Below are 14,252 nucleotides of genomic sequence, written 5' to 3'. Positions count from 1 at the left end.
CATACTTCTGGGCTATTATGAATGGCTTCTTCACTGGCAACTCACAATGGTAAATGAAAAATTGCACCTGAACGCAAAATATTTCTTTGACAAGCAGGATGTACTGTAGTCAAAGGATGGAAGCAATAAGGGCAAATTCCAGTGGTTTTTTTGCCTTCACTCCCAACAGAAAACTCTCTTTTAAGAGGAATCTAATTATGTCAATATTAAAATAAAAACCCCATGAGACCAACCTTTTGAATAGATTTTTTTTTTAAAGATGATAATTGGGATGTGGTCTGATTTTATGGGTTTTTTTTGCTTCCATGCTTAACCCATGAAGACACTTATTTTTGATAATTTTCTAAATTTGCACTAGTAAAATAGTTACTTTGAAAATAATAATGAAACATACACTAAATCCACATCTGAGACTGTTAAGATTTCAAAAGAGCTTTAAAAGAAAAACCAAATATTCAAAAGCTTTACAGGCCACCATAAGGACTGGTGGTCTCATGCTTTGGTTCAGCAACACTCAGCCACTCAAACAGCCAGTGTAATGCATAATATAACCAACTAATTGAAAAAGAAAAGCAGAGTAGTACAAGAACTTACTAATCATTTCCTGCATACTATCTCTTCGGATCTTTTTCTAGGTTTGCAAGAACCACCATGTCATTAACTTCCCTTATCTATTTCTTCCTTCTTTTTAGTTCACACCCATCTCCCACACAAATCTTCTGAAGTTCCCTTCCCAAAATCCTGCACGAGGAACCCCAGGTTCAAGTAACTCAAGCTTCCTGAAACTGACCAAGTGCCACCTTCTCCTGTGCATATCCTTGCACACTCAATCAAGTATTATGAACTCTCACATATTTTCTAGTCTTCTTCCTATCATTCACCTCCATCATCTCTATCCTTTCTCTCTCATTTAGTACCTCTCTTCTTGTACTTTGTTCCACCACTCTGTTCCTCTCTTGTCAGTCAGAAATTAATCTGAGGTTAAACCACTAATTGCCAAGGTGTCAGTGTCACTTAAAATGTGAACAATCAGCACACAGAGTTTAAAAAGTCTGTGCCTTAGCTTCTACTGTGGAGCCCAAAAGAGCTGGTTCTGGCTTTGGCCATCAAAATGGCAACCCAGAAAACTTTTGCTTCTATCACACTACTTTCAACCATCTATTAATTTATTAAAAAGTCAATACAGTGCAGCTACTGAAGACAAGGCAGCAGATATCCCACCTGCAGCGCAGCTCCACTGTTTATTCTTTATATATGTTGCCACTCTAAAACTGTTGTAGAGATAAGGAAGATTTTGGCCAAATAACCTTTATAGTAAAAAAAAAAAAACCCAAACAACAACAACCCAGAACAAACAAAACCTCAAAACAAAGAAAAACAGCAACAATCAACCAACTAACCACCCACCCAAAAACCCCACAGAAAATAAAAAACCAAACAGCCCAAAACAAAACAAAAAACCCAACCCAAAACCAAAAGGGCAATCCTTCTCTGAAGTCCTACATACCTTCCTCCTTGTTATAGTAAAGGTAACCATATCTTCAAGGAGAGAAAATGTGAAAGAAACATTCTTTACCCAAATGGGGACAACACCAGCATATCAAAGGCTGAGGGGGTGGGGACACACACTCATCACCAAGCCAAAACCACAGTACTATCAGAGGCAGAAACTGCAAGAAAGAGAAAAATTCCAAGAAGCAACAACTTTGAGCTTTCAAGAATTTATGTCCCCCATGTGGGCTTCATTAAGGAGATATACAATTTTGCCATGGCAAAAAGGAAACTTCTTCACCACCCTAATAAGAGACAGAGGCAAGAAATATGCTGCAAGTTTCTCCTGAGAGGGCTTAAAATGGCTACATGGAAATGCAGAGTTAATACTTGGGTTTTACTGCACACAGTGAAAGACTCAGCTTTCCATAATCCACAGCAAGTTCAGGTTGCTCTTACTTCCCAGGGCACAGGAGGGAATACAAAACAACTCTCCAGACTAGGGATTTACCTTTGCAGAGCTGTCAAACCCCAGAAATCTACAGAGCTACATGACAAACAGAACTGGCAGATCTGGAACTAGGTATATGAGCATGTGGGCAAAAAGGGAATGAAGTGTACTACATAAATGAGCATTTCCCCAGAAAGAAGCAGAATGACAACTATAAAATGAAAAGTGTTAGGTTGGAGTGCTCTCCAGCCAATGAATTCCAGACTGGGATCAGCACCATGACAATTTTCAGCCTCCTCAAACCAGGGAGTTGTCACCACTGTGGGCCATCCCTGCATTTCCTCCCCTGTGTAGCATTTACAGCAAAAGAACAGCAGCTCTGGCTGAAGAACTCCAAACTTCTAGAGCAGGAAAGAAAGGAACAGCTTGCTTTGCTTGCTGAATCTACCAAAAGACTTTCTAATTCTCCAGTGCCAACTTGGACATGAGCAGAAGCCCAGATGTGTTCCACCTTTGCCTTAAGCCTCATTCAAAAGAACAAAGTTTGGGGGATGCTCTGAAAAGCCCATTTAGTAACAAAGCTTTAAAGTTGCTGGTGAGAATATCCAAGACACAACTTGAGCACCCATCCTTGAAACAACAGTAGTGATGAAGAAAACAGATGGAAGATATCTGAGTTTATTATGTCACTCCTGCATCAGATAGGTCCTATATGAAAAATATGTGTCTCCTTGTGCTCTCTGAGGTCTATAGGAGGAGATGGAGCATCTGCTGAAAATGAGCAATTCAGACCTCTGTACATTTCTGAAATATATTCATCCTATATATCATCAAATTCAAGGATTTTAATAGATTTTTGACCACATTTTCCATAAAACCTGATCATAGCGACACGCACAGCAAATAACTTGAAAATCCTTTGTCTAAACTCATGTGTAATGCTATCAAAAGACAAAAGAAAGTATCTGTTTTTATTTAATCTAAAATTGAGTTTTTGCTGATCTCGACACGGATGACATTATTTCCAGTTGAGTGGCTTTATCCACAGCTCAGCCTTGCATTTTTTTTTTAATTGGGTCAGAAACATGCCGATAGCAGAAATCCATTTTAAAGAATCCAATGACAATAGCACGTGCCTTTTTTTAGCTTAATGGAAATGAACAAGCTAATTAAACCCAGAAAAGATACCCAGAATATTGGGAATTAAAGAAAAATCTACCTAGTGTGTGCTAGCTCATGATAATAAAAAAATCCTGCAATTAACAAACAGAATTGAGTAATTTCACCCCAAAATGCTATTATAAAATATTATTGTATCATGCAAATACATACACTAACAATTTCTTACGATGAAGTTGCTTCGACTGCATCACAGTTTGCTGAAAAATGTCACATTATCTAGAGTTGATAAGAATCTTAACATCTCTCAATCTATACTATCTTGTTAGTAATTCCTCCAATTTGCTGATGCTTGTGAGTCACTCCACAATAAAATGTTTAAAGTCTACTCAGTATAAGCTACAGACTCCAGATTTCCTGTTTTCCCATATTACTTTCTTAGTGAAGCTGCTGTCTATTTTAAGCAGAATAGCTAAGAAAAGGCAGAACTTAACAAAAATGAAAACAATGTTAGAATAGATTTTCAAAATTAGAAATGGATTTAAGCATATATTGAACATCTGCTACATCTGAAATAGACTGCTTATAAATTATTTCTAGGAAAGTAGCATCTGAAACTTGTTTATTTAAAGCATTACATTCTTCCTTCTTCTTGCAGCTACTTTTAAACAGCCACAGAAATCTTAAGCATGTTTATATTAATTTTAGTGTTGGCTAAAATACCCAGTAGCTGATTTTAATTAAAGCATCAACCTCATACTCCTTTAAAAATAAATCATCTTAAAAGATTACATATTCCTGTTAAAACATCAATTGTGCACAAAATCTCAAACCTTTTTGCAACACCAATCCTTTTACTCATAGTGATTCTGAGTCATAGACAAGTTACATGGCAAATACACTGTCTAGATCCTTTAGAAATGGTCTTGGAATTACATTTTTCTGGGTCTTTTCTAAAAGCAACAGCTTATTCTGATAGGATTGCTAAGGATGCTTAAGATGCAGTCATTGTTAGTCTGAACAATATGTTTAGCACCAATTCTGTGCTTATTCTGCCCTTAACTGTTTCAATATAAAGTTTTTCTGTGATGTAATACTGTTCATATGAGAACAGTATAACAGAACATTTCTAAAACACAAAAGCACTGAAAATAACAGTAACAGAAACATGTGTTGTGACCTTAGCATACAACTTGTACTTCTCATAAACCCAAACTCTCACAAACAAAAGCTGACCATGACATTTTGAGGTAATGAGCTTTTGATAACGTCTTAAAATGTAAGAAAGATAGCAAATGCATGTACAAAAATCTGATAAAGGATTTTAATTCAGAGATAAGGTGTTACAAAACCCGAGCTGGTCTGCATTCCTGTCGTGTGACAACTAAACCGACAATCATTTAAATTAAAGCGTGAAAGCTACACAGCACTTAAATAACATGCCCACCAAAGTGCAAAATGAACAAATTTTGAAAAGTTAAGTCATTACCTGTTCACTATTGTCCCATCTAATTGCAAGAGAGCACATCTTTATTTCGCAGCACTGCCCGTGAGCTGTAAACATTTCCGATGCTTCAACACGCTTCAGCTCCATCTTTCTGCTATTTTCTGTCTACACTACTGGTTTAACAGTTTGTTGTGAACAAGCCAAAACAACAACCCTGCACATCTTACGAGTCCCTGCATGGCTTTTTTTTGGTTCAGTGCAATCAATAGTAGGTAGGACGCCTTTTAATCTTATTCCATATGGGACACAGGTTTCTCCAAACTCTTTATCGATATGAAAAGCTGTCTCTCTGCATTCATCAGCAATCAGCTAACGGAAAAGGCTAGTGGATTTTGCCAGCAGTAAAAGATCTAATCACGGCAAGATCAAGCCAGCTGTCAACTATAATCAGCTTGATTCATTGCACTTTTCATATTCAATGGAAAATGTTGAGCAATACACAGTTCTTTCACAGTTATCATGTTAAACTGAAAATGTAATACTATAGACAATTTAGCTTTAAAAACACATGGATGATTTGTTCCTTTGTATTTTTGTAGTATCACCAATGCTGGGCCAAAACTGAATACCAAAACGGTCACAAAAATCATTGATTTACTGTTTACAGTGTTTACAGTGACAGCAAAGCATACCACCTGGAACTTAACAAAGAGTTTCTTTATTAACAGAGACTAAGATAAAAGGCAAACAGTAGAGTCAGTATAGATACCACAATCTTATGCAAATAATCTTTCCAGTGTTTGCTGTTTGCTTTTCCCTGCATAATTCAGCTTTTTCTTAAATCTTGCATGCAACAAGATGAATATATGAGCCAGCAATAAAGCTAAAGCTTTATTGTAAATCAATACTCTGCAAGCTAGAGAAGACTGGAACAAGCCCAAACCTTGACCTGAGGATTTTTAAATATTAAACATTACAGAAAACACTAAACCCCAGTAACAACTTCTAATGTATCTACATATCAGGATACTGTATGAGATAAAACCCCAAAACATTAAAAGCTGTAATTTACCCTGTCAAACTCACGAATGGCATGCAAGTTCACCGTCTCTTCCTTCTTTCAAGAAAGTAATTCAAGCATGATTCAGTGCACAAGACATCCAGCCAAATGGGTCTCCATAAGAACACTGAAGAACTCTATGCCCAAGCACAATACAGTGACTATTCCAGCTGAATAAAGAACAGGCTTATTTTTAGCAAGCAACTAAAGGTATGAGCTGTAGAGTAAGATCATCCACTAGGAATACGAGAAGAAGAACAAGTTTAACTCCCTTGCTCCTAAATTAGCCAGAGGGACTTTCATTTTTCTCGGCTTTGATCCGAGGTAGACTGCAGGGGGAACAAACTTAACAACAATTACGTCTGGAGGCAGCTGCAGAAACAACAGAGAAACTGAAAGGTTCCCTCGCCTGGGAAAAACATGCAGGTGGGAAATAGGTATGCCTGGTGTCCAGAGGCGAGATGGACAGGAAACTAAATGAACAAGTCAGTGAACATGGAAAGGTGTGTCAGAGAAAGGAGGCCACAGCAGCACTGCATGAGAAACACCACAGACACCATGGAAAAGATGAGAGAAAATACTGATCTGCAAACGACACAGCTACATAAAAGACAGAACACTAAATGTGGACTGAAAATGAATAGCTGGCCTTGCATGGACCAGCAGAGTCTCCTGCTCTGAAATGAAAGCTATTCAGAGACAGAGCAACAGTCCAAACCCTCAAACTTTCATATTTAAGCTCTCAGAGCCATGCAGTGAATTTCATAACCAGTCTTCTATAAAGATCTACAGAAATAAAGGAAAAGGACAAGTCCCAATTTCCTTAAAATAATCAGATACTAAAATATTTGGTCTAACTAAAAATGATACTAATGTGACTGCAAAAGCATACAGCTGTGACAAAGGGCATTGAAGTGCACAGTGCAGGTGTAAGGGCTGCACAGCAACACTAGAGAAAAATAAGTCTTTAAGTAGCATTTACTTTGAGTTAATATGTATGTTATACATGAGCTGAAACATTCATTCTAAATTGTTCTAACTTTATATAAGAGCCAAGCAGCTGAGGATCTGTGTGTGCAGTGCAGTGACAACTGGAAGCAATTCTTCACATGCTTCATTTATTTAGAACTCCAGGGAAAAGAGTGAATTGTATTGCTCCATGTCCACAACACAAACAGAGAAAAATAAATATTTATAATAAATAGTTAGAGATTAAACAACCATACAGACATCTTCTCCTCCCCCTCCCATGGATATCTGCAACTAGGTATCGCTGTAAAACTGCAAAGCCATGAGTGAGGAAAAGCAAGACCTGTAAAGACAGGAACTAGAGGTAGAGATTCAGCGAGGGGTGCAGTTTAGGTATTTTCTCCTCTGCAAAATGGGAACACATCTGTTGGTTATTATGAACTAGAAAACCACATTCAGTTCCCATAACTTGTTGAAAAGAACTGTCTTTGATGCCCAGAGGAGCAGCAGAACTACAAAAACTGTACACAGCAAATAAGTGTGTGTAAATGTCTGTATAACACAAGTCTGTGTACTGTGACTCTCATATCCATGGCCATCTAGATAGATGTCTGGTATCTAGAATGACAGAGATTAACAATTACATAACTACATGGAGAAGACAGAGAAAACAGTCCTTCCACAATGTTCCAAGTGGGTTCCAAGAATGCTCCCTGGTCCCAGCTAGACAAATAACCCTTAGATTCCTCAAACCAAACTAAGTCAGATGTTAAAAGTGAGTCTTAGCCATAAACTAATGCTAACATAATTAAAATTGTAACAGGAAAATAATCACAGAGCAAGTGCAATGAAACTTATGAAATTATTCATAAAATCTAGACTTACAGTAACTTTGTCTGTTATGGACTGAAATATATTTGAGATTGCACAGGACAAGTCAAAACACAGTTTATATGACATTCCAAATCCAAGAAAGATGTGATTCTGCCCAAAATGTTTAAAAAAGGGCCTCAGAGGGAAGTATGAGGTTAAGAGCATTTGAATTCCCTACATTTGCACAGAAATTCTCGATATGGGACCACACAATACTTAGTTTTGTAGAGATGTTACTCTACATAACTATCCTTTCCTGAGGTGTGAAAAGACTCAGATTTCTAGTCCAGCGAGAATTCAAAAGCTATTTGTATGCATTAAAATTAGCTTTAGACTGTATTTTTTTTTCCTGCTTTCTAATTTAATTTTTCCCCTAAATCCATTAGTTGGATTAGTTTTTTTCTATTTTTTTAAGAGCTACATACTGCCAGCTGTCTGGAAAATGCTCCAGACAGACTTGAAGAACTCTATCAGTTAGTGGAGAATCCAAACTCTATTAACTCTGACCTAGGAACTGAACTAGGAATTTGACGGTGCAAAAGGCAGCTATGGGGGCAGCAAGGCTCCCCTCTCTGACAGATAAACAGTTTACAGAATCTATACCTTATACAAGGGAACATCTCTGGCAGCAGGAGTAGCAGACAAGTTTTTGTCTCTTTTAACAAAAGTAACAAAGAAAGTTGCATCAGAAAATGAGGAAAATTTGAATCTGGTTTAATTACCCTTTTATTAGAAGGTCAAAAGGTTCCAGGAAGCTTACATGAATATTTCTTCAGAAAAAAAATACTTTTCTGTAAACTGTTAGAATTGTTTGTGCCTAAATTGTTTAAAATCGTCCTATAATGGAATTATTTGCTTTGACTTTGCTATGAGACCCCTGAATCTGAATTTCAAGAGTGACATAGTTTTCTGTTCATTTTAAACAAATTTGATTAAAATCTGTATTATGTGAATGGCAGCCCCTTCCAAGCACACTGTTAAATGTTATAAACAGAGTGCTTAATACTTACAAGCTTATATTAAATTGAATTTGCAGCTCAGCTTTGAAGAACAACTTCTATCCAGACTAAGCTCTTTATCCTTCAATAGTTCAAATGAGAAACTTCAAGCAAGTACATAAAATGTATTTCTCATCTGAGTTTATTACTTCTGTTAAAAATGTGGCTTGTTTGCCTTTTTCCTCACAATTAGATTTTGTTATATCTTCACCTGACAGGTTAAGGAAACTTTTATTATTTTGTATGTGCAATACTACTTGTAAATGCCTCCCCCAACAAAATGTGCATTAGATGTTTAATGCTTTTTTTTCTGGTCACTCTCGTGGCATCTCACAGGGATGAAATGGTTACAACTAATGAACAATATACAATTCTATTCAGGGATTTTGGCACCACTTGTGAATCTACCTAATCTCTAAGCACAAAATAGGACAAGTCATACCACAGGCACTCAAAAGCAGTGTAGCTTTACTGCTGTCATGATGGGGTAGAGTACAGAGACTACATCAGAGGGTATCCACCCTTCATCAGCAACTATACATTCTGAAATTAAATCAGTACTACAAAAAACTGCTTTATGTACACATGTAGGTAGAAGTTTTAATGCATCTGTTAATGCAATTTCCCTAAGAATTCCCTCAGTAAAAGAATCTCCTAATACTAAAACAGCTGGACTACATGCTCTAATGTTTGCTAAAAGCCTGATTTGAGACACTTTAACAGAAATAGTGAGCATGAGTTCTGTTATTTAATCAGCACAACTTTTAACACACAACTTCATCTACTGGTCACAACTTCAATACTAAGAAAATTTGCAGGAGTGTCTCTGGTTTGGGATGATGGTCAAGTTTTTTTTTCCTCTACACAAATTTCCTTTATACTAATGTTAACACAAATTCTGTTGTGAGATAAAAAGAGGTTGCACTTTGTATTTCTTCACAAAGGCTTCAGTCAACATCCATTAAGAAAAAGGCTTGATATAGTTCTCTCTAAATCCGGGAATCAAGTTTAGAAACAGCAAAAAGAAGTTTAAAAAATCAGCACTAGACACCACAAACTGAGATTTTATGCTCCCCGAGTAAATTATTATATATAAAAATAATTTATATTTAAATTATACTATTATTTATGTATAAGCAACTACAGCAAATGAGTATTTCTTCATATACAAACTGTTTTCATTACGCTAGTCTACTTTTATTCAATCTAATACCTTTGACTTCTGTCATGCTCCTGTACCACACCCTTTCTTCCCCCCTGAGCTACATCTGTTTTCCTGTTTTCTCATCTCCAAGAAATTTCGGGGTTATCTGATTACCTTTTCATCTGGACAACTCTCATGATCCAGTCAGTGCTCCTTCAAGGAGAGCACATCTGATCCACATCTCTCGAGGACCGGCAGCTCAACCCGGACGGGGCTCCCCAGTCCCTCTCCTGTCTGCCACTGACCCCCAGTGGTTTCACCTATATTTGCTCTGCCTCACAGTCCACAGACTGCTGCTGCTACTGTGGAATGATGCTTCTTGGATCATGCTAGGATATACGGAAGAAAACAAGAGCCAGCATTTGGATGACCACTGTTTCACGGCCACCAATCACAGAATCAAAGAATGATTTAGGTAGAAAGGAGCCTCTGGAAGTCATCTGGTTCAATAAGTCCTGATTGGAGCAGTTTAGACTGCTCAGGACTTTATTCAGCTAGATCAAAATTCCACAGACTCTGAACAGTCCGTTCCAATGTCTGTTACTCTCAATGATAAAACATTTCCCCCCTTATTTATTTAGAATTCCCCTTGTTACAACTTGTGTTCAGATCCAATTGGCTCAGTTACACAAACTAAAGAAAGAGGAGGAAGAGGCAGCTGTTCTCAGAGAAGAGAATCCCTCCCGAGACACTGTCCAATCTCCCTGGCAAAAGGAAATGTTTAGTTACGTAAGTCTGATCTTCACGTATCTGTACCTTTGTGTACTGGCAGAAAGAGATCAAGTCCTGACTACAGCATAATTCCACTTCTAAGAAAGAAAGTTGTAAACAAAAAGCAAACCCCAAAAGGTCACCTCTGGAATAAGAGCACTTGTCAATTCACAAAACCTCACACAGTTTTTCCTTAAGACTTTGTTATGCAGAATGCAAAGCTCCCAGATGACTATTTACAGGTAAGTTGTTTTTTTTTTTACAACAACCACGTTTCGCTGCTGGAAGAGACTTAGCCTATTCTATTTTTAACTTGAAAGATAATCTAATGAAATTTAAGCATTTACATAATGTGATTTTAAGCTAACCATTATTTAAATAATTGCTGATCAAGGACATATAGCTCCAAAGAACAACAAAGAAAAATCTTACTGCATATGACAAAATGCCAATTAATAGAATCATCTAAATTTCACTGGATAGATTGCCCATATTTTTTTTCCAAGACTATTGGTTCAATCAGTACAACTAACATTAATCCTAAAGTTTTCTATGCATGCCACACTTGCAGCTCTACCCAATATTAAGCAAAAAAATCAACTATTTCATCCTTAAAGCAGTACATGTAATAAAAATATACCTGAATGCAGAGTATTTGATAAGAGATGAGCTGTCTTCAATGTTCCATTGGTTTGTGTTGATTTTAGGGCCAGTCTAACATTCAGCATGCCAGCAACAATGAATAAGCCTAATGCATTACGTAAGTGTAAGCTGATTAAATCCTTGATCCTGAAGCCACCTCTTTTTCCCCCCTCCCCCTCTGATTTAAAAGTTAGCACAATTGAAAATCTTAGTTTTATACACTCCCAAAATTTAATTTGTACCATTTTTAGTATAAAGCCCACTACAATTTTACATTACTATAACGCCTTCAGGTTTTAGTCTTTCTTCTCTTTTCATAAATGGGGTATTTAATACATTTTATTTCCTAAACCTGGTAAACTCCTTTTTTAAAGTGATCAGTTCCCCAACAAATTTTGATTTTGTGGCCAGCTTTTGGCATTAAAAAAAAAGAAAAATAAGTGTCCTGAATAGAATGAACATAGAGATGTTATTCAAGTTATCACATCTGAGCTTTACCCATAAAAACTCATAGCAAATTTAATTCAATACAGAGCCATGCCATCATAAAGCTTAGCCCTGCCAAGAAGTGGGACTGTAAGGTATTCTTCATATGTCAGTCCTAACTTCCAAATATACTGTATCTCAAATGTAGTATCTGAGCTACAACCCATATGGAGGAATAGATCAGGGGAGGTCATGAAAGGGTTATGTTCCCCAAGCACTTTACAGCACCATGATCTCACTACATTGTCAATATGACAATGGCAGGAGGATAAACTGATCCATGCAGCAGAGGGTATCAGCCAGTGCTCTCTACAGAAAAGGAACGTAGAAAGCAATACGTGATTAACTGTTTTGAATAGGGGAAAAAAATTCCTTCCCCTAGGTCCACATGCCATACATAAAACAAGCTGCAAAGAGCTGCAAACTGACTGAACAATTCTGTTGCTACATGGGAATGTGTGAGGATTGACTGACACAGACTCTGTTATGCCAGCAAAGCAAAGCCAGTTTATGACAATTTACCAGTATCTATAAGTCACTATGTTTGTACAAAATTTTCCACTCGGACCCCTTTGTCCTGGTCCTTTTTAGAAACACAATCTTCTGATTATTGTTTTTATCCTAGTAATGTCTTTTGCTAATTTTTTTACCAGCAAAGTCCTTGTTGCATCTTCCCCTGTCAGAGCAGCCAGTGTTCAAGGGTCAGAGTGACCAGACACAATGTCTTCACCTCTGTTCTTGCCTTGAGTTTCTCTCTCCCTTGGCTTTCACTGTACCAGTGCCACAAAGTGTCCAATGCTACCAGTTCAGGCTCTCTAGCTGTCTGATCTCCAACAGGAGTGTATGTGAATTTAAGATGTTAATTATCCAGCAATATACAAGCATAGAAGTGTTGAATCTGCACAACTGCTTTTAAGATTCTCAGCTTGAAAAAACTGATTTGTTTTATTTTAAACCTCAAGTATTATTTTACTCTGAGAAAGAACCATATACACACTTGTAAAGTGACAGTGCTTCATTGAGACAATATAACTACGGATAGGCGAGATGAAATGTTTTTATTGAAATTTTAAAATGCTTAAAAATAGCTAACTACAGCTGGAGTGTTTTGGTAAAGGCAGCAGAATGGTCCTGAACAAACAAGAACAGACTATGCTTTGCAGAATCTTCATTAGTGTTGAAGATGAGACAACAGAGAAGAAAGTAGGGAGAGTTTCAGCTCAGGAGTAGAAGGCTTTTAAGGCAGTTAATTTTGAAAGAGATACACTATGTTTTATATATAAAAGAGAGAATGTTCAAGCCAGGAATCACAGGTTGCCTATGGCATGTCATTTGTATTTTAAATTAGAAACCTAGTAATGTATTAGTTAAAAAAACTTCATGTGTAGAAATGAATCAAGTGCATAAAACCAGTATGAAGTGATGGCTCTGAGGGGTATGCAAGCTCTTCTACCAGCATCTGAAAACATCCCTTAGATAGATACATCCTCATATTTCAACATGTAATGGTACGTCATGAATCAGTACCAGTGAGATAAATCAAAGAAAAGATATGTGGACAGGCAATATAAGTGTGAAAAAATAATGTAGCTTGTTTTCACTTAACACAGAATGAATAGAACAGATTAGAACACGAATTAGTAAGACTCTGTGGATTCTCACATCATGTAATTTATTTCTAGACAGAAAATTCAGGGTAGTTGATGAAAAAGACACATTGTCCCACTCACTTCCTAACAAAATCAAAACAAAACCAACATCAATATATTTTTCCCAGTTCCCATCGTAGCACACCTTGAAAAGTAATAATTCTTAAAACACAAAGTATTTGAGTGGTATTGATGCAAACCTTTAAGATTTATTACATACCCCATTCTCTGTTCGTTTCTCCACAGGTATATTTATGCCATTTCTTTGACTCTGGGCTTGACGTCCACCTAAAAGTAAATCATCACTCTTAGTGCAAAGCTCAATTTTCAATAGAAACGTGTTTTACTCTCCAGTCTGTCCTCAAATGTTCTGGGAATTCTGTTCAAGAATTTGTACCAAACTTTTATCTGTGAATTTTTATTCTGCTAGTTCCAACTCTTTCTGACTCAAGTTACTTTTTGTAAGCAGTGAATAAAGCAGAAATGAAGCTTTTACTTCACAGAATTCCTCAGTTAAAAGTACAGACATGCAGCTCTATTTTCCTGACTTCTCTTTAGGCAAAGATGTCATGAAGGACAATGTACTCAAGTTTTATAATCTGGGCCCATGAGAAGCAGTAGCTTCAACTGCATACAATATAAATTAATATAGCAAAGGAAGCTTTTTCTAATGTCTAACTTATAAGTAACTTTAATTTAGAAATCCATCCATAGCCCAGTGATGAATTAAAAAGCCCTGCATGCATGGTTCAGAAGCAATGCTTTCCTTGTACATTGAAATTATTTGGCTTTAAATGTATCTTAAATTTCTTAGCATACTTAATATTTGTATTGCCCAAATGATAACAGATTGATTTACAAAGTACCTAATTAATACAAAATTCCCTCACACATTTTTAGGTCTGCTACTTCTGCCTTCAGAAGAAGTAGGAACCACTTAAAAGAAGCCTCAGCTGAAAGCAGTAAGGACTCAGCAAAGACTCAAAATCCAGTTGTTAAAAGTAGTCAGATTAGTTGAATGAGTCAGGATAATCTGGGCATGCAAACACACCTCACCAAGACACCTTTCCTGCCCTTCAGACAGTCTGACTGCCATTAAGTCTACAATGTGCAGCCTCAAAACTCTTCTCATAGATTAAGTACAGTCTACAC

General features: G+C 36.9%; 1 protein-coding gene across 3 annotated transcripts in view; it reads right to left on the bottom strand.

Annotated features, from left to right (window-relative positions):
- Window positions 1–14,252, bottom strand: part of PPP1R13B (protein phosphatase 1 regulatory subunit 13B) — a 69,636-nt gene that overhangs the window by 22,564 nt on the left and 32,820 nt on the right. For all 3 annotated transcript variants that reach the window (XM_083863260.1, XM_083863261.1, XM_083863262.1), the window contains exon 4: window positions 13,321–13,388. In XM_083863260.1, coding sequence (XP_083719386.1) covers window positions 13,321–13,388 — 68 coding nt within the window. The remainder of the gene's footprint in view (window positions 1–13,320; window positions 13,389–14,252) is intronic.

The sequence above is a fragment of the Zosterops lateralis genome, assembly GCF_965231275.1.
Source record: "Zosterops lateralis genome assembly, chromosome: 6".
Taxonomy (NCBI): Eukaryota; Metazoa; Chordata; class Aves; order Passeriformes; family Zosteropidae; genus Zosterops; species Zosterops lateralis.
This window is presented reverse-complemented; position numbering and strand designations above follow the sequence as displayed.